Here is a 26,255-nt window from a genome sequence, read left to right as displayed (position 1 = left end):
TGAAGAAAGGTTGTAGTGTAATCTGATTCACTTTAATGTTTCCACATGGCCAGAGAATAAATTCCAGACTCCTTAGTTTGCTTTCCAAGGATCTCTATGACCTACTATGAAAATATTTTTCTCAATTTATTCTCAATTAAGTTCCCTTTGCATCTTCTATTTTTGCTGAATCACTGCTGCTTACTGTTTCCTTAGAACTTTACAGATTTGTATACTTTCCTGCCCCTTTGCCTCACCTGGATTGGCATTTTTTATTTCATTGTCCATTCCATCCTCCTTTAAGGCCCATTTCAAGCACCTCCTCCTCCACCAGGTGAACGGGCAGTGTGGTAGATTTGGCTGCCCAGGTGAGTCTGCCCATGGTCTTGCCTACCCTCATAGCTCAGATGCACGCCTTTAGAAGCTTGTTCTGTAACAGGAGGATGACCATTGCAGATAAAGGAGGGCACTTTTCTAGCTAGGCCCACACTGCTAGATGTGCCTCAGTTACAGCTTCTTCTGCCCTTGAGCTATGAGTGGCTGGACTAATCCCAGTCTACTTTGTGTGAGCTAGTGACGGACATGCCTGCCCATTCCTGCTGAGCAAAAGCTCCTGGAGGACAGGGTTCATACCTGGTTCAGCTCTGGGCTTCCCAAGGACTTAACATGCTATTCTTCTGGACAAATGTTTCCGAATAAATGAATGAACTTATGAAAACATACTATGGGTACCTGTTAGACAGTCAAGGCTGTTTTTACTTCTGAGGAAAACTGAAATTAGTGGTGCTGAAGGTTTTTGTTTTTTTTTTTTTTTTAAATTAACTTCCTGGGACTTCCCTGGTGGCACGGTGGTTAAGAATCCCCCTGCCAATGCAGGGGACACATGCTCGAGCCCTGGCCCGGGAAGATCCCACATGCCGCGGAGCAACTAAGCCCGTGCACCACAACTACTGAGCCCACATGCCACAACTACTGAAGTCCGCGTGCCTAGAGCCCATGCTCCGCAACAAGAGAAGCCACCGCAATGAGAGGCCCATGCACCGCACCGAAGAGCGGCCCCTGCTCACCGCAACTAGAGAAAGCCCGCGCGCAGCAACGAAGACCCAACGCAGCCAAAAATAGAAATAAATAAATAAATTAATAAAAAATTAAGTTCCCATAAAACTACTAAAAGAGTTAGGTATGAAAGTAAAAGAGGAGGTTGGGGTGATCAATACATTACCACATCTGACTTGGTGGTAAATTTCTGAGTTTGCAGGCTTTCTAAAGCCATCCACTTCACCGGCAGTTTTGCACCTGTTTTGTTGTGTACGCTATAGTATTCCTTATCATACACGTCTCTGGCAAGGCCAAAATCAGCAACTTTGACAGTGAATTTTTCATCCAGCCTACAGAAAGAACAAAAATTATTACTGTTGGCTGAAATAGAATAATTTACAGTGATGCTGAATCTCTAAAGATTAGAATAAGGGACGTCAGTATTTGAAATCCATAACTTCTGAAGGGAGGGCTTCATCTGGCCTGTATTGACTAACACTAAATTACAATGGAATTCTTGAATAAAAATGCTTGACATTTACATTTTAAATTCAACAGACCAAGGAAAGAGATTATAAATGATGTGGCATAAGAAAATCTTTTTTGCTTTCATGTAGATCTGGAGAAGTAGTAAAATTGGCCACCCTCCCAGCTTTCCTTGGATGCTAAATCGAGTATGCCAACTGACTACCCAAAGCAATCACTAATTTTCACTTGCCAGCTTATTAGCAATACTTAGTTTTATGGGGGAGATATGAGAGGGGACTGTTATTTTACTTTTTCATTCTCAGTGGGCTAGGCTATTATGTACAACTCTTATGTTCCGCCAGTGAGGTAATAGAGAAAACCGATACATAGTAAAGCATCTAGGAAAACAGCAAGGTTCAACAAAAATCAATTTCTTCTGAGGCTATGTATCTTTTGTTTAAGCTGGCTTTTATGTTGTTACATTGACCAAAACCAAGGTAGGAAATTAATAGCATAGTTCTTTCATTCATACATACCATGGGCCATGAATCAGTGCCATGTAAGGGAAAGCACAAATCAACTACAAACTGTTGACTGTTGTATTATACAGCCCAGGCAGCCAGACACAAATAAAGTTCTTTGTATATTCATTCCCAAATACCATTTTTGGTAGGGTTTCTGCAGGCTGACTTCAAATCCACTCTTGGGAGGTTACAATATGTTGGTATTTGTGTTACCAGCCCTCTCCTTTTCATTGTAAAATGCTGAAGATCAAATTCTCCCTCCCAAACACTAATGCAGTGTGAAACCACAACACTGGGGGCTATGGGTGGGAAGGAAAAAGAAAAGCAAGAGCACACAACAGCTGTTTAAGACCCCCTCTGGAGAATTCCTTTTAAATTCTGTTTGATAAAGCCTGAAAGCCCCGCCTACATACCCAGTGCTTACATATCGATTTAAAACTGTAACGGAAATAAAGGACTTTTGCATGAGTAGAGAAAACATCCTCTCTAGCCTTGAACAGTGGAAAACAGATTTCTCCTTGTCACTTAATTTGGACTGCAGGCACAGAGATTCCTATACTTACATACAGTTTCTTGCAGCCAAGTCTCTGTGGACAAACTTTTTGCTTGCAAGATATTTCATGCCTTTGGCTACTTGAAGACCAAAGCCAATAAGATCTTTTACAGTGGGGTTCTGTAATCAAAGAGAATTGGAAACGCATAAACTAAGCATTTACTGTTCTAGCTATGATCTCAGAATTATGAAATGTTTATAAGAATGACCTTGTTTCAAATAATAAATTGTGCCCTGTTGATAACAGCAATAATTTATTAAGTATCTGCTATTTGCAAAGTACCATGCTAGATGTTTTTATAAACTTTGGCTAATCCTTATACACTCACGTCTGTGATATGGGCTCCATTTTCCAGATGGGGAACTGGAGGTGTTTTAAAATGCAGGTTTTATTATTATTCAGGTATGGTAAGGCCAGCAGATGGGAACAATTGCCATCGAAAAGGCTGTTACTCACAACTCCCAAGAGGAGGAGGCATGCCACGTCATACAAGGCCACTCAGGGAAGCACCAGGGTTGGTTAAGGAGGCAGAAGGAGCAAGGGGAAAACATAAGCAAGAGTCTGTATTGTGGTTTCTGTGGGAAGGAATGGGTGAAGCAGAGGAAGCAGGTTCAGAATTGGCTGGTTTGAATAATTTCAGTGGGCTCTGGGGTATAGGGACTGTCCCTAGTAGTCTGGTACCTGGTCTTGAAGTGATTAGGGCAGGTGGATAGTGTCCCAGAGTGTGAGAGCCCTTTAAAGGAGGTGGCTGGGGTATGGGCTCTGGAGTGGTTGGTTTGGTGATGAAAGGCATGCTCTTTGAAGGTGAGTTGTTTAATACCTCTGGGAATTTGCTAGTCCTGGGAGGGGCAGTCTCTCCAGGGTCAGCATGTCCCCACAGGTCAGAGCATCAGAAATACACGGTTAATACAGGAAGTTCCCAGATAAATAAATCACCCCAAACCTCCCCAAATCTCATTCTCCATAAGCTCAACACACAAAATTGGATGGACAGAGTAATGCCTTTAGTACCTATGAGAAATGTATCTGAAATCACATAGATGTCACTGTGGCTGATAGCCCTACTGGTGCCTGGCCATCAGGAACAGGATATCTCTTCTTCAGCACCACTGTGGAGTTTGTGAACTTAAGAGGCAGACAGTGGGGACTCTGAAAGGAGGGCTACAGCCCTCCTTAATGCATACAGCATGTGGAGAGGCCATTTCCTGTGTTTTAGGCTTCTCTAAGACATATCTGTTAGTGGTTGTAATAAGTATAGACTCCTTGGACTATAAAAGGCCATGGTACTGTATAATAGGAAATCTCTATCATGCTTTAACCCTGGGGGAATAATACCTAGAGAAGGTGGCATATCCAACCAGATGAACTCATCAGGTTAATGGCAAGAGTTAGAGTGGAAAAGTGGGTATGGTAAGGCCAAAGCTTTGTGCTTTGTAAGGTAAATTCATCTTATTTGCAAAAATTCACTGCCAGGGAATATTTTCTTTTGACTGAATGCAAAATATTTCTTTACTGTCCTAGAGCTTATTCCTCTGAGAACCTGACCCCATGTTTATGAAGCTGTTGATCAAGAGTAAAGCTACTTCATAACTCCCAAAGAGGCCTGATCACAGGAGCCAAGAAGCAGCCGGGGGCCATCTGTGACTTCAGTTCTGGAGACTCCTTCCCTCCTTGGTCCTGGTTTGGCCATTGCTTGCTAGCCTTTAGGAACTAGCATAAATGTCACTTAGAAAACCCTCATTTGCAAGCATCTAAGAACCTCTTTTGTAACCCTGAGCTCATTCATTCAACAAATATCTCCTGAGAGTCTATGTGCCGAACACTATTTTAGGTGTTACTGCTACAGCAGTGAACAAAATACACAAAATTAGCTACCCTCATGTGCTTGAATTCTAATGGGATGTGTGTGTGTGTGTGTGTGTGTGTGTATAAATATATTATTTATTTATTGCCTAGTATAGCACTGTTCAATAGAAATAGAACACAAGCCACATATGTAATTAAAATTTTTCTAATAGTCAAATTAAAAAATTAAAAAGAAACAAGCAAAATTAATTTTCACAATATGTTTTTCAACCCAGCACATCCAAAATATCATTTCAACATGTAATCAGTATAAACAATTATTGATGAGATATTTTACTTTCTTTTTTTATACTAAATATTCAAAGCCTGGGATGTATTCTATACTTACAGCACATCTCAATTTGGACTAGCCACATTCACATGTGGCTTGTGGCCACAGTACTGGATAACTCAGGCCTAGTGTATGATATGAGGGTAAGTGTGATGAAGAAAAACAAAGCAGGGGAGAGGAGCAAGAAAGAAGGCATGAGAGTGTGGTGGTCAGCTGTAACTTTAGACAGGTCAGGGAGGCTTCATTTTGAAGATGACATTACGGCAAAAAGCTGAAGTTGATGACTGAGATATGTGAATATTTTGGGGAAGAGTAGTCCAGGCAGAGAGAATAGCAAGTGCAAAGGTCCTGAGGTAGAAGAGTGGGCGGCAAGTTTGAAAAATAGTAAGAGACCCATTTATAATTAATTTTCAATGTATTTCTTCCTTCTAAGGTTAAAACTCCTTGAAAGCTGAGGCTCATTCTGGCTCTACGTCTCCTGTGTGGTGCTTTTTCTGGCATATAGTCGGTACTCAACGATGAGTACCTATCCAGCAGATGGTAGAGGAAGCATGCTGCAGTGCAGGTAAGAATCACTGCCCCCAGGAGACCCTTCTAAGTATCACTATCTTCCTACTAGGATAGAGGATTTTGAGGAACCAGCGAATTGAATTGGCCTCTGTCCATTTGAATGGTGCTAACATTTTATATGTGCTTCTTTGGCTAAAAGCTTTTAAAAAGGTTCAAAACAGGCACGTTTTGGAAGGCTCGCTGGCTTACAGCTAGTTCATGAGTTAGTAAGTTTGGTAATATACTTACGTGAGTCTCATTTCTAATGAAATTTCGAAGATCCCCATGTTTCATGTACGGTAGGACCACCAGCGGAGACCCCTCACTTCGAAGGCAGATTCCCAAGAGCGAGAGAACATTGGGATGACTAAAATCTTTCATGATGATTCCCTCGGTCAGAAATTGGGAAACTTCTCCTATGTCAGTGATTCCTGAGAAAGCCAGCAGTGGAGACATTAACTTCATTACAGGGACAACGATTACTTTGTCAAATTCAGAGAGGGAGAGCAATGGAATGTAAAACCATTGGGCTACATCTTGCCCTGATGCCTTATCATCAGAGTGTTTCTTTACAATACTTCTGAGTGAAGGATGTCACCTGTGCTACACTTTTTTTTTTTTTTTGAATTTTATTTTTGGCTGCATTGCGTCTTCATTGATGCGCACGGGCTTTCTCTAGTTTTGGCGAGGAGGGGCTGCTCTTCATTGCGGTGCGCAGCCTTCTCATTGCGGTGACTTCGCTTGTTGTGGAGCATGGGCTCTAGGTGTTCGGGCTTCAGTAGTTGTGGCATGTGGGCTCAGTGGTTGTGGCGCACGGGCTTAGTTGCTCCACGGCATGTGGGATCTTCCCGGACCAGGGCTTGAACCTGTGTCCCCTGCGTTGGCAGGTGGATTCTTAACCACTGCACCACCAGGGAAGTCCCTGTGCTACACCTTTAAGTCACCACCTGCACCCGTTTTTGTAAGAGTCTAGCAATCTGTTCATCTCACGCAGAACCATAGTTTGTCTCTTACAGAAAAAGGAGAGGGAAGCAGGCCAGTCCATTTCTGTGGTGATTGTCTAGGGCAGGGGTTGGCAAACTTTTCTGTAAAGGGCCAGAGAATAAATATTTTTGGCTTTGTAAGCCTTATGGTCTCTGTTGCAAATACTCAACTCTTGCCATTGCAGTGCAAAAGCAGACACAGACAATACTGGCTGAGTCTCAATAAACTTTATTTATGAAAACAGGCAGCAGGCCATAGTTTTCCAATCCCTGGAGTAGGAGGATTTGAAGACCAAACATTGTCTATGGTATCTAAGCAGACTATTTTGTTATAATAGTTTCTAATCATTTCCAGATAGAGATCCCGAGGGCCTGACAATAGTCAGCACTAATAAAGAGTTAACAACCTATAATTTATTAATCTGATTAGTATCAGTGTCAGTGATGATATTCTTCTACAAATGCAATGCATTCCAAGACCTGGAAGTCCATCTGGACCAAATAGAGATCAGCACACACCAGGGACAGAGAAAGATTTCTTGGCATTAGGACTGTTCTGAGTACAACTGGCAGTGGTGCTCTTTAGTGAGGCAAACTTATTGACAATTATACTTAATCCATCACAGTTTGTAGTTAGATTTCATATAAACTGTCCCTTTAATTACCTTGTGGTTAGACTTCCAACAAAATGAACCATACAGAACACAGCTCAGCGTGGAGATTTATGTTTAAAAAAGCTGAAATATTTCTGGCAATAATGTACCTTGTAGGAGAACCTTTCACGTGTGCATTGAAAGCTTATTAATTCCAATATAAATCTGTAATATATCTTGTTAACATTTTTTCAGGCTGCCTCAAACTATGAGCAGAAATTTAGAAATGGGGGTAGAAAAGGCAAGCACACTGACTTGACATGTGAGACCTGTCAGCAAAGGTGAAGCCAGGAAAGCTCTAGTATGAGGAGTATATTGGGTTGTACAAGATAGTAATTTATGCCATAATTATGGCTCTGGGTCATTAATAAAGTCTTAGTTTATGTTTGGAAGCATTCCGTGTTTCTTTTCTCTTTTTTTTAAGCAAAGTTTAATAACATGCATACATGGGAGAGACCCAGGAAAACTGAGTAACTCCAGCATTCCCTGCTTCTTAAAAAGAGTATGCATTCCATTTTAAAAAGATTTTCTCAATAGCAGATAATATTAAAAAATATATGTCTAGCACTAAAAGAGGGTAAGTATCACTTGTTAAGGAAGTTCATTTATGTGGAATACCTCATTCACCAAAAATGTGGATAAACGAGATATTACCACATTTACAATTTTTCAATTTTCTGCTGGCATATTTTTTTCCTGTTTTCTTATTTCATTTTTTATCTTTTTGATGGAAGTCATGGTTAAAAAATAATTATAGTAATGTCTCTGGGTAAAATGAGTCATTATTACTGTATGTGCCAACATGCTTCCCATAGTTTCCATAAATATCACTTGCAAAACAAATATTATAAGCCAAACATATTTAAATGATACTTAGGCTCATCAAAGAACCTCATTTCTCCTTCATTCTTACTTATGAGGGCTCTGAGGGATAATTTCTGAGGAAATATTTCCATAAGAATTTTTAAAAATAAATTTATTTATATATATATATTTTTTTAATTTTTGGCTGCATTGGGTCTTCGTTGCTGCGCGTGGGCTTTCTCTAGTTGTGGCCAGTGGGGACTGCTCTTCATTGTGGTGTGCAAGCTTCTCATTGCAGTGGCTTCTCTTGTTGCAGAGCACGGGCTCTAGGTGCGTGGGCTTCAGTAGCTGTGGCATGCGGGCTCAGTAGTTGTGGCTGCAGGCTCTAGAGCGCAGTCTCAGTAGTTGTGGCACACGGGCCTAGTTGCTCCGCGGCATGTGGGATCTTCCCGGACCAGGGCTTGAACCCATGTCCCCTGCATTGGCAGGCAGATTCTTAACCACTGCGCCACCAGGGAAGTCCCATCAATAAGAATTTAGATCAAACAAATTTTCAGGATTAGATCCATAATTCCAGCAGTTGCTGATTTTTCCACAAGGGAAAGTGTAAATCAACATTTTATTATGAACTATTTATTAGTTTGCAAACCACAAAAGTGTACTCCACTGTTAAATAAAATATAACTTACTATTCAAGGATTTCACAGCACAGTGAATTTTCTTATCATCGTTGTCCAACAAAGTCCCATGATATACACACCCAAAATGTCCTACATGAAAGAGGGAACTTGGTTAGTGCCACATTACTTTTAATTGTGCAATATTATTTATTAAGCTCTTCATTTCTCTTTTTTTCCTACATGGAGAAAAAGTGCATTGTTTCTTATGCTTTTGATTAACAATACCACTATTTGTGTGTGTTTGTGAAATATGTATACGTAATATATTTCACCCAAAGATACAAGCAATATGATTATTTAATACATGGTAAATATTTAGGTGATGTAACTGTTATTAAAGGTTAACATAATAAAATATTCAACCACAGTGGAACCACTGAAAACAGAAGTAACATCTGCCTCGTAAAAGAAACATTATTTTTAAGGATCAAGTAACATCTTTTAAATACGAAAATAAAGTTTTACCCACATAAAGAAATACAATAAAATAAGCTCCCTATATTCCAATAAACTGAAATGAAATAAAAATGCCACCATCAGAAATAAGATTAGCATTATAGAATAAGGATTTCCCCCTTTAGTCACCGGTTAGTATGTAATCCAGGTTGGCAGAAACTGAAAGGCAATCGCCCAAATGAAGCAAATTCACTCTGAGTCATTTCATCTAGTTCTCTGGTTTTAGCCACATCACTTTCCCAATGGTAGCCTTTCATCCAGTGGCAGTAATTTTCCCCAGAGGTGCCAAATGTCTGATAGCTGTGTAAGTCATTAATTAAGTTGTCCAGCTGGCCAAGACCCCCTGAGTGTCTAGCATGTGAGTGTTGGGCATTAGTCTACTCTCCTGTAATGCAAAGGTGACTAAATAAATGCTCTTGAGGGCTCACGTTCGACTGGGGAAAGCATATAAATAAATAATAGTTAATATTTATAGAATCATTCATGATTATTACTTTATAAGAGAGATAATTGCCAGTTTTAGCACCTTTCATGATAAAATACTAATTTTACAATATGTAGAATTAGAACATAATTAGTGAAGCCACACACTCCAAAACTGGTACAATTACTGGGATTTATAGGCTGGTAAAAGAACTATATATTACTCTGATGTGAAACACGTTTGTTAACCGCGAAGCTGCTGTTTGGGAAGGGGAGCATGCTAAGGATTAAAATCTGGAGTATGTGATAGAGGAATGTGTTGATGCTTTCACAGGAAAATGGGAAGGCCTCGTGAACACAAAAGGCAAATTGTCCCATCAGCTTCTTCTGCATCATGCTGGCTGATGTCTGTGCTACCTCTTGCAGCACATACTGAATAAAGAGGGATCAGAGGCCATTCAGTATTAAAGGTAAAAGCTTTTTAGAAAAAAAGGGAAGAGTGGAGTTCATTTCCTGGCTTCTGGTTGGTTTCTTTTCCTGCTCAATATTTCCTCAAAGACTGTATACGCTAGCTGTTATTGCTGCTCTGGCTGGCTTATTACAAATATTCATTCCTCTTTGTATAAAGAAATTGGAGTGCATTGTAGAGATGATGTATGTTGCTTCAGATCAAGGGAAGGCTATAAATTCCCTGTCTTCTGATGCTGTCCAGCAGTATACAAACTGCTATAAACCAGGACTTCATAGAGTTAGTCACTATTCTCAGGGTAGAGAAAGACTGGAAGGAGATACGAGTAAAAATATTGGAACGTAACAGAATGATTTTTAGAAGGAAGTAAAAGGCACGTTTCAAGAAATTATAGTTGTCATTATGAAAAGGGTGAGGAAGGAATGTGATTTATTTCTAATACGTTTGGGAGATTATCAAGTTGTCTCCATGCACAGGGGCAAATCCCCATGGATGTGATTTGCAGGGCTGTATGTATGCAGAACAGAAATCAAGTGCACTTGTTATCACTGCTCTGTCAGTTGCTTTCACCATTGTCTAATTCCTAATCTGCAAAGGCAGAAGATAAAATGCTTACTGGAAAATCGTGTTTAACAAAAAGCTGAGTGGAAATACTTACCTCTTCCTATGACTTCATTGAAATGCACAATCAGGCTGCTTGGCCCAATCACTACATGCTGAACTGCCTGGACCAGCTCTGGATTTAGCGCACTGAGGTCAATGTGGACAGCATTTTGCAGTAATGGACTGGATATATCAGAGTCCCCACTAGTTAGGATGGGGGATAGGTCTGTCAGAGGATACTGCACTTGTCTGCATGACCCATTCTGAGATGAGTTAGGAAACTGGTCTGCAAGATAAAGCAAAATTATTAGAAACAATAGTGAAACCTCACTTAGTGGGGACTGCAACAGGGGCAGCAAATTGAATTAATAACAAAACCAAATTTTAAATTTAAATTTAAAGAAATGATGGTTGTACCATTGAATGAGGCTAGGAAAAACCCTTACAAAGGAATTGGTTTAATAAAATGATAAATTGGGAAAAGATACAGGTATGCGTGTGTGTGTTTAAAAAAAAATTTATTGATTCTCTTGTAAGTATATTAAGCAGTAACTTTGAAAGCTTGTTTTCCCTCTTCATTTCCTTAGACATTTCTCTTTTTATGTATAGCAAAAAGCCAAGCTTGAGGTTTGTTTTTTAATATACTATATTCTTAAGAATGCAAAGCAGCAAAAGTAGTCAAGCAACTGCCTGGCTCCCACAAAAATCCAACTCAACTATAAGAAAATGAAAAAAGATGCCTTTTGAGAGACTAGTGTTTATCAATGGAATGAATCAGTATTGCTCAAAACCTATGTGGATTCCTGGTCAATGAAAAATATGTAAAGTGAAATATTATATATCTATATCTCTCTATATAAATACACACACATACACACAAACGACTAGAAATATGCAATGGCTTAAATTTCAGAACTGAAAGCTTTTCACGTTCGTGGTAAGTTCTCCATACTGTGGTGATGGCAGCAGATCTAGTGTTATCACTCTTTAGAGAAAGCAAATTAGAATTGGGTTAGTGTGCCATTCTCATTGCTTAGTTGAGGACACTTGGAAAGGGATCAGATCAGCATTCCTTGTAAGTTGATCTTTATAACCAAAACTGTAAGAGCCTCAAGCAAGGTTCCTTTTTTCTAGGTGAAACTTTTCCATTTCAGGGGTAGGGAATTATGGGGCTGAGAATACATTTCTTAATGCCAGATAAGGCAAAAAAGCCACCAGTTGCTTAGCCCTTTCCAGTGGGAATGCGTACAGGTCAAGGAGAGGGCATCATACTGGCAGCAACTGACTTGAAGACAAACTAGGCTGGGTATTGAAATGTATTAGTATATAACACAGGGAGAGGGGAGAGGCTTATGAGGGGGTCCCCATTAGCACCAAAAGAAAATATTGTTTGTTTGCAAAGGAGCAGGAAAATCAGAACTTAAGAGAGGGTCATTAAAAAGAAAGTTGATGGTACCCTAACTATTCCTAAGCCCACTTAAACATGTTTAGTATCTGCCACATTGGACAGTTTGGTTAATACATCAATTTGTCCAGAGCAGTAAATTTCAACAGTGGTTCCAGGAGAGCTTTGGGACCACCTGTAGTTATAGTAATCACCAGCTGGAAATGAGACAGATGCAACCTTAAAAGGATGTAGAACATCAGGGGAGTGCTTGAGATGTTGGATGGGTAAGGGAATGAAGGAGCCTAGCTGGGTGTCTGTTCCTTTAATTCCAGAGTCAGGGTTTCCAAACCTTTCCTAGGGGATGGAAATGCGGATGAACCTCTCTAAACTCAGTTCCTTTGCCTTCACTTCTCAAACCTTTGCACCTAGAGATCAGGGTTCTAAATTTTCAGAGGTGCAGAGATTAAGGGAAATCCTTGATGAGGCACAGGAAAAAATCCTCTGGCATAGAAATTGTACTGACCTTTGGGCTAAGTTCAAACACGCACACAAACCAATTTAAACCATCAGTGTGTGTTTCTGGTCTGACACACAGAGAATTCTAGGTCTGCATGAAAGATTGATAAGGGTGCTGTCCCCACCACACACAGAGAGAGAAGCTCTGTAGGTGCCTCTTTATTAGGTGCTGGCTGTGCATTTCCTCAGTCTTCTCTCTGGATAACTTTCTTTTGCCTATTTTATTTTTCCATGTCTCCAAGGAGTAGGTTCAATGTAGGAAAGAGAATGAAACTCAAGTTTCTTAGCAATGATGACAGAGGTCTGGTGAGTAATGAGGTTGAAGGAAGATTAAATATGCTTCTTTAAAAAAATTACTTGTGAATTTTAATGATCTCAAATTAGAGCCATTAAATGTGAATATAAAATAATAAACAGATCTACATTTCAAAACTATAAACTGGATTTGATTTGTCCATGTTGTTAAGGGCTTGGATTCTTAAAAATAAAGGGAGTCATGTGGGAAAAGACAATATTAACAGTGTCTATAGAACATCCCTATAGAACTAACATAAACTTGAAAAAGTAAGAGGCAGTAAGTGTTGAAAAAGTTAAAATGTTAAGTGCCTCATTGCTCTTGTACTTGTTTTGATGAGCAACTTCTAAGTTTTGCAGTATCCTCAACTGTCTGTGACTCATTTTATTTATCCAGTGGTAAATATTCAACCAGGGAAATGCTTGTACTTGACTCACGTCCTGTAACTTCTAAAGATAATGGAGCAGATACAATACAGACATTTTGCTTTTACCAGGAGATTTTAAATAAAACAATGTGAAATGCTCTGGCTAATCTGACAATTATTAGGTCTAATGTTTTGCAAAACAGATGATGTTAACCCTCCCTTTTAAATAGCATAATTGAAGGTTTTTATTGGATAAGACTCAAAATATATTCAAGTCCTGGGATGCTGTGGGTAAAAGGCTGAGTACTAATAGTTCATTGAGAATCCTTCAAAGGAGGGCTAAAAGTATAATTTAAATGTTTGAGGATCAACAGGTAAAAAAATGTAGCTGTACCAACTTCTATTTTAATAAATATAAGTTTCCTATCTTAACTCTTCCTGGGTTGTTAAAGAGAGCTTCACAATTTCTTAGCATTGCACTCAGATGATAAACACCTTATCTTTGCTCAAATGATTTTAAAATGAACCTTTTTGTGAGAACAGAGCTTAAAGACTCTAAAAATCTCATATAATATGTAAATGAGTTCATTTTAAAATAAGAGCCGTGTAACTCTGTGTCAAATTAAATACTTCTTTGGCCAACGAAGAGGTGAATACTTCTTTTATATTTTTATAAAAATATAAAGGCAAAACCAAAAGTAAACAACAATGCCACAACCCACTGAGGTATAGGTATAGGTATTTCTCAGAACAATAAACTGAAGTATACCTTCTGGAAAAGTAGCTCTGTAGTCTACAGATTCATTTGAAACCATTTCTGTAGTTGGGCTTACACTTCGGGCACTTACAAGCCGATCCAAATGAGGAGTGTGTACCCTTGCATCATAGCGAACTAATTCACTGCCCAGATCTTAAAACAGAAAGAGAGAAAGAGCTCGTTAAAGACTTGGCTATCACGGGTCCCAGCAGACTCTGACCCAGTGACCAGAACTCATGGGTTTTATGGATTGCATAAGACCGCACACATGAATCTATGACAATTTTAAACTGCAACGACTGTATTCTTAAGGCAACTCCTTTACAACAAACAATAACCAAAAAATGCACCTTTAATTTGCTTTCTCTTTTTCAGCCACAGGAACAGCCCAAGTAATAATAAGAGTATTATTGATACTGAGACAACACCAACAATCAGTCCTGTGAAATTCTGATCTGGTTGAACTATCACTTTTCCAAGGACGGTTGAAGAAATTGCTTGCTTCCACTAAAAATGACAAATAAAAGTCAGAATTTAGCCATGATAGATACAAAATACACTACACAGTTGAATCACAGTCTCCCTGGGCTCAAAATACTACCTGGTTATTACCGTTCTAGAAGTGGCATAATTGCCTTCAGAGTATTTAAGGCATTCCTCAATCCTGGTTCAGTGTTCAAATAATTAGGGGCTACTAATCACTTAAGTACTTACATTATGCATAGCTGTTTGTACTTATAACTAGGTATTAGGGGGTAAAAAGATAAAAATCAGTCTCTGACTTTGAGGAACTGAAGTATGAAAGGGAGACAAACACAAAAATAAATGATTATAGTACACTATGATATGTACTGTAGAAGTATGAACATATAGTAAGAAAAAGAGACAACAGGACATTAATTCTGTCCTGGAGGGTAGGGTAGAGGGCACAGGAGACTCCCCATAAGTAGTAATCATATTATTATTATGATGGGATAATAAAGTCTCAGAATATTTTTATTTCAGTTTTGATACATAGAAGAAGTCTTTGACGTTCCTTCCAGCTCTGACATGGTATGATTTTTAGGATTTCTGGTCCTTTTAATTCCAAACTCTGATCTCATGATTCAGCCTTCTTTGATTTTTAAATTTTTTCATACATTCCCATTTCATAACTTTTTGGAAAACTTCAGGAACCCTTTAAAAATCACACATTCTTGGATAAACAAAATGTGGTATATCTATACAGTGGAATATTATTCAGCCTTATGTGGTGTATCTATACAGTGGAATATTATTCAGCCTTAAAAAGGAATGAAGTTCTGACACATGCTACAACATGGATCAACCTTGAAAACTTGCTAAGTAGAATAAGCCCAGACACAAAAGGACAAATATTATATGATTTCACTTACATGAAATGTCTAGAGTAGGCAAATTCATAAAGACAGAAAGTAGATTAGAGGTTACCAGGGGCTGGGGAAGAGGAGGGATTGTGACAGTACTATTGAATGGTTCCAGAGATTCTGTTTAGGGTGATGAAAAAGTTTCGGAATTCAATAGTGGTGACGGTTGCACAACACTGTGAATGTAATTAATGCCACTGAATTGTACACTAAAAAATGATTAAAATGGCAAATTTTATATGTATTTTACCATAATTAAAAAAATTAATAATGTAATATACCTAAAACCATTGAACTGTATACTTTAAATGTATAAACTGTACGGTATGTGAATTAATCTCAATAAAGCTGTTAAAAAAAAAGAATGAAAAAAAAAATCACTCACTCTGGTTCCCAGTTATCTGATTTAGCTGTTTACATGAAAGAAGTTACTGTAAAATAGTTTAATTCTTATTTTACTTCATCCAGTGCATACATATTCTTTTACTTATGGGTCTCTGCATTTGAGATCACTGTAGCGGGCAGTAGTGTGTTGGCTCTGGCCTCCTGGAATGGTGAGAGGTGGGGAAAGGGCCCTATTGAATGTGTCCTTATCCCTCCTGAGAATTACAGAAAATTTCGGCAAGAACATGGCATGATGGAGAGGAGCGTGGCCAGCAAGGACTTTTGAGATCTACCCTTTGAAGCTTGGGAAGGAGACAGTGCAACAAAAACCTCACTATTTCTAAAATAACAACTAAGAACCAAGGCTGAGCTGATGAGCTAAAGCCAACAGACAAATGAGCTTTAATGATTTATTTCAAGCCTGCAAGTGACATAATTACGCTGGCATCTTTATTTATATCATGAGAGGAAAGCAGGAATCCCACCTCTATGTTTAGTTCGCTGTTCAATTTCAGCAGGTCATTGGGGACCGTACATAAAACGGCTTCAGAATGTGAGTGTATATTCTCACAGCTCTTATTTCCAACTTTTAACACTTCACCTTTAACTGCTTCAGGGTCAATATCGTTTCCCTGGAAGAAAAAAAGAAAAAGGAGCTTGTTAACACTTCACAGTTTTGCAGGAATGCAAACAATTGTGAAGGAATATAAATATACTGCAAACACAGGCCATGTTGTTTACCAAGGCACATGATTTTCTGACACTCGTTTTGATGGGGATTTGGATGGTTGAAAGACAGCATGACCATTTCAGGGTACTAATTAGTCAGGAATCATAGCATCCAGCTTTTCCATCAAATTGTATTTTAGAGAAAAGGATAGAGATTCTTGGTTCACACCCTTATATCCAATGATGTCTTATTCATAATCACCTTATTAATGTTTTCAGGGGGTATTAATGGTTGGCAAAAGGGAAACAATTTGGAGATTCAGTTGTCGAGCTGCCTAATGCAGGGATACTCAGCTTTGGCTTTAGTTTTAGAATCACACTGAGGACTTTATATAAAATACTGATGCCTGGGTCTCATCTCCAAAGATTTTGATGTAATGGATCTATGTCAATGTATTTCTTTTGTATTTGAGTTGGGCAGTTTCTTTTCATCCTTCTTGCATAGTTGAATCCTATACAAAAATGAATCCATTTTAAAAGAAATTCCTATAAGATTCCGTGTGACCCTCATTATGATTTGAGAGCATGATTACATTATTTTGAACAATTATATAGTTACATGAGGGCTTTAAAAACATTGTTCAATTTGACATATTTAGTTAATTGAAGTCACCATTAGGCATTCAAAATATCACTGTTTTGTTGAAGAAACCAATAATTAGCCTTGGGAAAGAAGTGGTACAATTTCTCATATGAAGACTTAATGAGTATGGCTATTTATTTATTTATTATTTAAAAAATTTATTTAGTTTATTTTTATTATTTATTTTTTGGCTGCGTTGGGTCTTCGTTGCTGCACGTGGGCTTTCTCTAGTTGCGGCGAGTGGGGCTACTCTTTGTTGCGGTGCGCGGGCTTCTCACTGCGGTGGCTTCTCTTGTTGCAGAGCACGGGCTCTAGGCGAACGGTCTTCAGTAGTTGTGGCTCACGGCTTCTAGAGCGCAGGCTCCGTACTTGTGGCACACGGGCTTAGTTGCTCCACGGCATGTGGGATCTTCTCGGACCAGGGCTTGAACCTGCGTCCCCTGCATTGACAGGCGGATTCTTAGCCACTGCACCACCAGGGAAGTCCGAGTATGGATATTTATTGAAAAGTTATTATTTTGAGGAGAGAGAGATATCAAAACATATTAGCATTTTTCTTAGGGACAAAGAGCAGCCAGTAACAACTACAGTACTGCTACTTTGTTTCCCACTTTGTTTTACATGACCTTTAATACCTGGCAAACTAGTTTTACATACATTGTCTCATATGGATCTCGATAGATAGGTCAAATGTTATTCTCGGAAAAGAAGTTGGAAGAAAATATTTCTTTCTAACATGAGTTTGGAGTTAAAAAAAATGGATATAGACAAACTCTATCCTTACGATATTTCTAGAGGCAGTATGTGTACTCCATTGAACCAGGTCAGCCCCACAGGGCAAGTCAACGTAGAAGCACATAAATCTAATAAGTCACCTTGGAGCTTCAAATGACAACTTGTTGGTTAGGACTGAGGAGGGCTGAGGCACTGGCTCACATACTGGAGGAAATTCAGGGAATGACAAAGGAAAGAGATTAAAGAGCTGGAGGGCTTGATTTATGAGGGAATGACTAAAATGTGTCTTGCTTGCTTAGATAATGATGAAGGCTGGGGGAAGGGATGAACATACTGCATTTACATTTCCAATACTCCTTCTTTTTGGCTCAGGGTTGCCTAGGATGTTGCATAAAAGCTTCTCTAAAACAAAAACAGGTCACAAAGCTGAACAACGAAACCGCTTTTCATTTGTGCCTACTAAGAAACGCATAATAATTAGTGACTTACATAAGAAATTAATATCAGCTTTATATGTATAGTGATTATTTTATTTTATTTTTTAAAAATTTATTTATTTTATTTATTTTTGGCTGTGTCGGGTCTTCGTTGCTGTGTGAGGGCTTTCTCTAGTTGCAGCGAGCGGCGGCTACTCTTCGTTGCGGTGCGTGTGCTTCTCATTGCGGTGGCTCCTCTTGTTGTGGAGCACGGGCTCTAGGCACGCGGGCTTCGGTAGTTGTGGCACACGGGCTTTGTTGCTCCGTGGGATCTTCCCGGTCCAGGGCTCGAACCCGTGTCCCCTGCCTTGGCAGGCGGATTCTTAACCACTGCGCCACCAGGGAAGCCCTGTATAGTGATTATTTTAAAAGTTTACAATCCAAGATATCAAAAAACTGATACTGGAAGCCCACTACTATATAACAGAGGGGACCGAATCAGGAAAAAAAAAGGTATAGGCTGGTTTTCGTCATTTAAAATAAACATAGCTTTATCGAGCTGTGGAAAAAAATGTTTATGTTTAGAAATTTTATTATTTACTTTTTATTATTTAATATTAGCTATTATTAAATAGTAGAACATATTTACAAAATTGGATTAGTTCTTCAGTCATTAAAACAGTAATACATAGGTTTTTAAATAAAGCAAAATAAAAGGAGCTTTCTGGCCTTTAATCCCTTACACCCGTAGAGCAATTTAGAGTTATAATTATCTCATTTTATCCTGCAAAGACACTTCCCTGAGGTAGGTATTATGGTCATTCCTGCTTTACACATTGAGAACTAAGGTTCAAGAAGGGACTTGGTCATGAAGCAAATCAATTCCATTTAATACAAATCTACTTACCATCTACTACTGTGTGTTAGACAAAACTCTGGAATATAAAGATGAGTAAGAGTTTCTTCCTCTCACTGTAATGTTTAAATGAATATATTTCTAAAGTGAAAAACTGTTACTCCTCTGTCATATCAGGATGTCCCTTATCCCTTTCCACTGAACTCTGGCCAGGTATGACGTTTCTATCTAGGACTCAGGCCTGGGAACCCATGTCTGAGCTGGTTACAGAGCAGAGCAGATAGGAGTGGAAGTGGGTAGGATTTGAAAAATAGCATCATAACAGGCGGGGTCTTGCAAGTTTTCATGCCTCCAGGGGGCCACAATGTTGAGTCTGGGAAAGTCGGTTAAGGCCATGGAGGGGATGGTAGCAGGACTCAGCCAGGCCACGGTCCAGGGAGGCTGGCAATAGAAAATCAGTGAGGTGGGGTGATGGTGGAGGGACAGTTACATTTTATCCAGAGGATATGAGCCCCCTCAGCTTGGGAACTAGGCCAAAGAACCAGCACAGAAAGCTTCAAAACTAAGTCCACAGGACATTAACAGGTATTTGGGGAAAAAAGTTCCCAGGTCTTTTGAGAAAAGCTGGATGAACCAAAATTAAACCGGTTTCTTCATTGGCTACTTGGGGCACTGGGATACCACAGGTGCTCTCTATGTGCCCTGGAATATGGGTTTTTTCCCCCACAGAATGCATATTAAAGTGTGTAGCACAGGGAAATACAGTTGACCCCTGAATAACGTGGGGGGTTAGGGGCACTGACACCCGTGCAGTTGAAAATCCATGTATAACTTCACAGTCAGCCCTCTGTATCTGAGGTTCTGTAACCACAGATTCAACCAACCATGGATCACATAGGACTATAGTATGTATTTATTGAAAAAAATCCGTGTATAGTGGACCTGCGCAGTTCAAACCTGTGTTGTTCAAGGGTCAACTGTACTAGTTTATGAGCACCATCAATAAGAATAGGTCTTGACATTGGGCCAAATGATCTCTAAGAAAAGAGCCATTCATTTCTACCCTGTCTAGAGACAGAACTGGCCTCACGGTGGTTGTGAATGGGTTTGGGCCTATAATTGCAGGTATATTAGTCAGAAGTGGGAGGAAGACAAAACTCTAGCTGGCTCTGGGAAGCAGGTAGACTGAGTTAGCTCAGAACTACTCTCCCTTCTAGATCCTTCTGATGCCCAGACACTGCCACAGGCCTCTAACTGAGCTCTCAACCTTTGATCTTATGCTCCTAGTATCGTAGCCTGAGTCCCTGTTCCCTGACTTAGATGATCTTCCTGCTGCTTTTCCTGTTTTAGTCAACTTCTCCAAACTGGACTTCTGAAGCATCTCTATTACCATGTATATCTATATGCTCCAGAATAAGATGAAGCCCCAGGGCAGTGTCAGGCAGTCCTAGTTCCAGCATTAAATACTGTGCTTCTCTAGTTTCCATAAAATATGATCATGAACAAAAAGTCATATAAGATAATTAGGAAAAAATTCAGGGTTTCTTTCAACAGAATTGACTTTTAGATATTTTTAAAGAGTTTACAGCTATTTCACTTAAAGGATTGTATAGCTATCCATGTACTGTATGATAGAAAATTTCTCTATTATGAAAGGTATTTTGGTATACATGAAATGAAAGTTAATATGAAAGCCTTTGTAATGTAGTGGAAAGAAGACCAAATTTGGAATCAAGAAATTTGAGTGTGAGCCCTGGTTATGCTGTTTGCTCCCTAGATGACCCAAAACAAATTACCTAATCTTTCTAAACCTCTGTTTACTTATCTATAAATGGGGATAATCATCACTGACCTCCCAACCTCACAAGTCCACATGAGTCTCAAATGAAACAACATATGTCAAAGTACTGTGTTAACTAAAATTCCACACAAATGTGAGCTGTTGTTGACATGAACACCGTACCTTAATGTGTACTCCTAAAGAGATGTCTACTTCTTTTTTTTTCCATAAATTTGTTTGTTTATTTTTTGTTTTTGGCGGCATTGGGTCTTCGTTGCTGTGCACAGGCTTTTCTCTAGTTGCGGTAAGAGAGGGCTACTCTTCATTGTGGTGCGTGGGCTTCTCTTGTTGTGGAGCATGGGCTCTAGGCGCAGGGGCTTCAGTAGTTGTGGCTCGCGGGCTCTAGAGCGCAGCCTCAGTAGTTGTGGTGCACAGGCTTAATTGCTCCGTGGAATGTGGGATCTTCCCGGACCAGGGCTCGAACTCGTGTCCTATGCATTGGCAGGCGGATTCTTAACCACTGCGCCACCAGGGAAGTCCTGAGATGTCTACTTCTGATGACCACTGTCCACAGCTGGTGCCTAAGCCTTGGATATAAACTACCTCCCACATTAATGGGGTTTCTGATTAGTCCTGAGGAATGACTGATCCCTGATCTCTATTATGTTCTCTTGATCCAAACTTGGCTGACCCTCTTGGCCATGGTGTAATCATTACACCAACTATTGACTAAGCCAATTCTCACAACTAGGGCTGGAAACTATCACAGTCTCTTTTTAGCCAAGGAATTCTTGTATGCATGTCTGCTTGAGGAGCACGAACTCTTCCTGGCAACAAGAAGCAAATCTCACTCTAAACACAATTCTCTCCATAGTGCTTTCACTGATGGAACACAAACATAGTTCACATTCATGTTTTGAACGGTAATTGAACAAGCACAACATGAAATAAAATGGCACCCCTTTCTTTTGATAAAAAACAGTTCACTGCTTGTCCAGAAGAGGCTTTTTCTTTTCTCTTGCTTTATGTTTCTTTGTTTCTGCCCTCAGAGAGGCAGAGGTTTTAATGTGATCAACTTTAGAATTTGATAAAGGGTTAAATCGCTGTCACACAAAGATTCTCTTATACTAGATTTCCTCTTACACATACGTAAAATGGAATATGGGAGAAGACTGAGTCATGACACCAAAATAGTCCCCCAAAACTGTTCCTTTTTTCCCCAGATTGCCACTCTGTGACATGGCAGGTGCTAGACCCTTATTAGAGAAAAGAGTCATTCCGTGTATAGGCAAGAAAAGAAAGTCTCTTGTGTCTGTTTCCAGAGGCCTCTTGGGCCAGGTTGGGAACAGCATTGAAAGGCTGAGGATGATGTCAAATCATACTTTTCTTGGTCCAACAATTTTGTAGGACATTGAATAATGGGTATGTAATTTACAGAAAAAGGAGTTTTCTCCTCCATATAAGACTGCTTGAAAGGGTAGATAAAGAACCATTCTTCTCTAATCCTTCCATCATAAATACAGGAACAGAAAAATAGAGTTTATCTCGGTGTAAAAATATTTGCAAATAAACCTTTGTTTTCATCAAGAAAAACCAAATGGTATCTTTCAAATGGCAAACACAGTAATTGTTGAAAGCAAAAGGTCACACTAGATTAATTTTATTGAAAAAAAAAAGAAGTGATAAAAGCTCTTTCTCCCTTTCTAAAACTAATTAAAGAAGCAGATGAAAGAACTCTGCTATGGTAAACATGCTGTTCGTTGAAGCAGGCTTCCATTTAATTTCATGCTGGGCTTGCTTAATTATTGCACAAAACATAATTGCGAGGTTAGTAAACTTGTATGAGTATGAACGTGTGCATGGGTTTGGCTGTAGATAAAATCTTGTTGAAAAAGCAGAAAAATTTTAGTAGAAACATATTCTTACTTAGATGGGGATGATCTTTGGGAATTTATATTACATCAAAACAAGGACTATCATATTACTTTGTGTTTGTTCATATTTGCTCAGGCTATCTTTCAGGGGGAAAATTCTGCATGCCTAAAACATCATGTTGAAGGATAAATATTTTGTTGTTTCTAGAGACTGGGGCTACAGATAATTAAAGTTTTGATCATTTTGCCTCTTTTATTACTATCTGAAGTAAAAGTGACTGAAGCAACATAAAAGAGTTGTATTCTAGTCTTTGTTCTGCCACGATTTGATCACTTGTCAAACGACTTAACCTCTCTGGGTTTTAGTATTCTTTGTTTGCAACAGGCTGGGTTAGAAAAGATGATTTGTTATTGTCCAATCAAATTATATTTAGAGGCTAATATATTTCTGAGGTAGAGGAAATCCAGCTCCATTTATAAATCAGCTTAGAGATAACCACACCCAGATACAAAATTCCAAATTAGAAGGAAGTACAGAACTACAATTGATGCGTTTACTTTCATGACTCTTACCTTTTATCTTATAATGAGCACATTTAGGTGTCCAGGGAAATATATAACATTGGCAGAATAATACATCATAGGCAACTTTAATGGATTTGTGTCTCACATTTACTTTTTAATATATACACAAGAAAGAGTTTTTAAATGCTTCATTAAAAAGCAGTTCATGATTATACATACCTTTTAGTCTTATGTCAAAAAGATTTGTTTCTCAGAGCTTAGATATTTGCCGATGTAGTAGAAGATAATGACCAAGTACAACAATTTTATTCACATAGCTATGAAGTCAATTAGGTGCAAGTTGATGATTTAAGAGATGATTTTAAGCATTTCTTACCTTGATTTCCAGTACATTTTCATTGCCTATTGAGATCATCACTGGCTTTTCAAAAGGCTTAAACACAGGATTATGTACATAAATGAGATCAAAGTATTTGGAATGGATCCCATCTAACATGAAAAAGGCTTTGGTTTTCAGGGGGAGTTGTAGGTTCAGCTGTTGTAGTGAAGGAGTTGTACAGCAGATTATCTCCGAATTAGAGCGATGCTGACATGCCTATAGTAAGACACAATTATCCACTGTAAACAGAACATAGCTTGACAACATCAATAGCAACTTTCACATTTCACTGTTTCAGACAATCAATTGAAAATGTACAATTTTGAAAAATATCTCCATTTAACTTCCTAATGTTGAAGAACACATTTCTGGAAACATGACAGATGTGATTCTCTAAACAACACGGTCTTTTTTTTTTTTTTTTAACATCTTTATTGGAGTATAATTGCTCTACAACGGTGAGTTAGTTTCTGCTTTATAACAAAGTGAATCAGCTATATGTATACATATATCCCTATATCCCCTCCCTTTTGAGCCTCCCTCCCACCCTCCCTATCCCACCCCTCTAGGTGATCACAAAGCATCAAGCTGATCTCTCTGTGCTATGCAGCAGCTTTCCACAAGCTATCTATTTTACATTTGGGAGTGTATACAGGTCATCTTATGAGTGTGTTTTAAGCTATCAATTACTGAGTGCCAGGTCCTGTGCAAAATACTTTAGTACAAGGTTGGTCTCATTTAATTCTCACAATAATCCTATGAGGTAGGTGCTACGATTACACACATAATTACAGATGAAGAAACTGAGCTTTTCGAGCTGATGTCATCAGACCAGGTCACACAGCTCTGAGTGGCAAAGTAGGGAACATAAATCCTACGCCACTGACCCTAAAATTCACATAACTCCCACACTGGACGGCTTCTTGCTCACTTTGTATTCTCTACTGATAAATCTTTTCCTATGCTATTTTACAAAGGCTCTGTTATTATTATTTCATGCCCTTCCATCTCTCATTTCAAATCTTCCCCTTTGTAATTCTGATTTATAGAAGTTTGGAAAATGTGGTTTCCTCTTGATTGTGCTTAGACTAAACCACCAACACAAAGTGGCACGTTTAAGGTTAAATGGTTGCATTTTTTTCCTCCAAGGAAAAGACAAACAAGCAACAACATCCCTCAGATTTCCTTTTCTTTGACAAGTAGAGTTGGAGATAAAACAATTACTTATGCCCACAATAGAAAAAGGACTCAGGATATACATAAAAAGCACAAACAAAATTGGATATTTGATATTTTCTTTTAAAAATAATTAAAAAAATTATCCTACATTAAAAAATGTGTGCTATAAGCAGATAAAGAAAACTGATACATAGATATAATATGAATAAAATATTACTTAGTTTTGTATCAAATCCATATTATAATGCTAAAAGCTATTTATTCTATCATCTTGAAATAAAGGAAATGAACAATTTTACTGCTATTACAGTAATTCTCTACATAACAAGAAATTTGAAAACTATACAATAAACTGCTGGCTTCTGGGACATAATGCATATTAACAAATTAATATGCATCTTGTTAAGAAGGTGATTAGTATTTTTATTTTAAAATATTTGGGTTCGTTAGGCTTAAAAATTATTGTGGCTGGATTGGTATATCTAAGTCAAACCTGACCAAGAGTTTTTCTCTGCTAAATAATGAATGCGTTCAATTCATCATGGTCAGCTTCAAATTCTATAAGAAGCAGGGAACATGGAAGGAACACACGTCTCTTTAAGAGGTTTTTCACAAACAATAGTCAAATAGACCCACTGAATTTTTCATTCCTGTCCAATTTGAATGCATTGTTCTATTGTACTAAAATGTTTGTGGCTAAAATAAGAGAAGTTTACATTTCCAGATATGTAAACGGATAAGATTTAAATCTTCTACCATTGTTTGAATCTTCCTTGGCACATCTAGGAGGTTTTAATAACTATTTGATTACAAATGAATGAATGATGCCACATGTCATCATAATGCTGGTGAGGGAGAAGGAAGAAAACTTAGCCATTATTTCAATAACGCAGTCTTGGTGTGAATTAGATAAACTAATAATTTCTCAGATTTCTACTTTAAAAAGTCACATGCCAACACCAAAGAGGGTTACTGTTATTTTTATAGGTTAATGAAAAATTGCTATGCCTGGCTGTGGAGAACCGATGTCCTTTAAATTAATAGCGGCGGTATTCTAACTTTGTTTGTGGCCATGTGCGGGGATTGGTTTCAAAGCTCTCTACTTCATACGGTGACTCCCTGGAGTACGATCTCTCAGGAATATTATAAAAATCTAATAATACTCTTTAGAGGTGATGCAATGTGGCTGACTGAGAAGGTCAAGAAAAATTTCATTTGAGATGACCTCATTGTTTGGTGATTTGGCTTGACATTTTTAGCCCCAAATTGGTTTTTGTAATTAAAGCACACTGTGGCCTTAGCCTTCACAAAATATTGGATGGGAATCTAAAAGGAAGTGCTGTAATTCAATCTATTGCCTCCCCAGTCAAGCCCCTGCTTGAGAGGGGGCACTTAGAACTTTCATTCTAAGTTGCATGTACAAGTCCAACTAGATTATGGATATTTTATATCAAAGAAAAACAACAAAAATATGAAATCTTTGTAAATAACTCCAAACTTCCTAAGGTCTGAAGTAAAACTACCATTTTAATGTGATGCCTCAAAATTGTTAGAGCACAAAATAGGTCGATCACTTTTAAGGAGGAATTCAGTTAAATTCTGATTGACCTTGCAAATAAAATAAAAAAGGTGGAGAAATACCAAACAACATACACAATCTAGGGCATAAATATTCTAATGCTCTTTCTCATTATTTGATGCTAACCAAGGCACAAGAGGAATGGTAAGAAGCAGGGATGTGTAAGAAAACACTGTACCACTTAGGAAGACAAGGATGCTGTGGCAAGA

The 26,255-nt window shown here is 38.5% G+C and overlaps 1 protein-coding gene across 1 annotated transcript in view; it reads right to left on the bottom strand.

Annotated features, from left to right (window-relative positions):
• MET (MET proto-oncogene, receptor tyrosine kinase) overlaps positions 1-26,255 on the bottom strand; it is a 125,675-nt gene that overhangs the window by 10,609 nt on the left and 88,811 nt on the right. The window contains exons 11-19 of the mRNA XM_068549346.1: positions 23,286-23,504; positions 15,897-16,043; positions 13,993-14,149; positions 13,655-13,795; positions 10,376-10,606; positions 8,379-8,459; positions 5,499-5,680; positions 2,573-2,682; positions 1,202-1,367 (exon numbers count right to left, since the gene is read on the bottom strand). Coding sequence (XP_068405447.1) covers positions 1,202-1,367; positions 2,573-2,682; positions 5,499-5,680; positions 8,379-8,459; positions 10,376-10,606; positions 13,655-13,795; positions 13,993-14,149; positions 15,897-16,043; positions 23,286-23,504 — 1,434 coding nt within the window. The remainder of the gene's footprint in view (positions 1-1,201; positions 1,368-2,572; positions 2,683-5,498; positions 5,681-8,378; positions 8,460-10,375; positions 10,607-13,654; positions 13,796-13,992; positions 14,150-15,896; positions 16,044-23,285; positions 23,505-26,255) is intronic.

This window comes from Eschrichtius robustus, chromosome 8 (genome assembly GCF_028021215.1).
Source record: "Eschrichtius robustus isolate mEscRob2 chromosome 8, mEscRob2.pri, whole genome shotgun sequence".
NCBI lineage: Eukaryota > Metazoa > Chordata > Mammalia > Artiodactyla > Eschrichtiidae > Eschrichtius > Eschrichtius robustus.
This window is presented reverse-complemented; position numbering and strand designations above follow the sequence as displayed.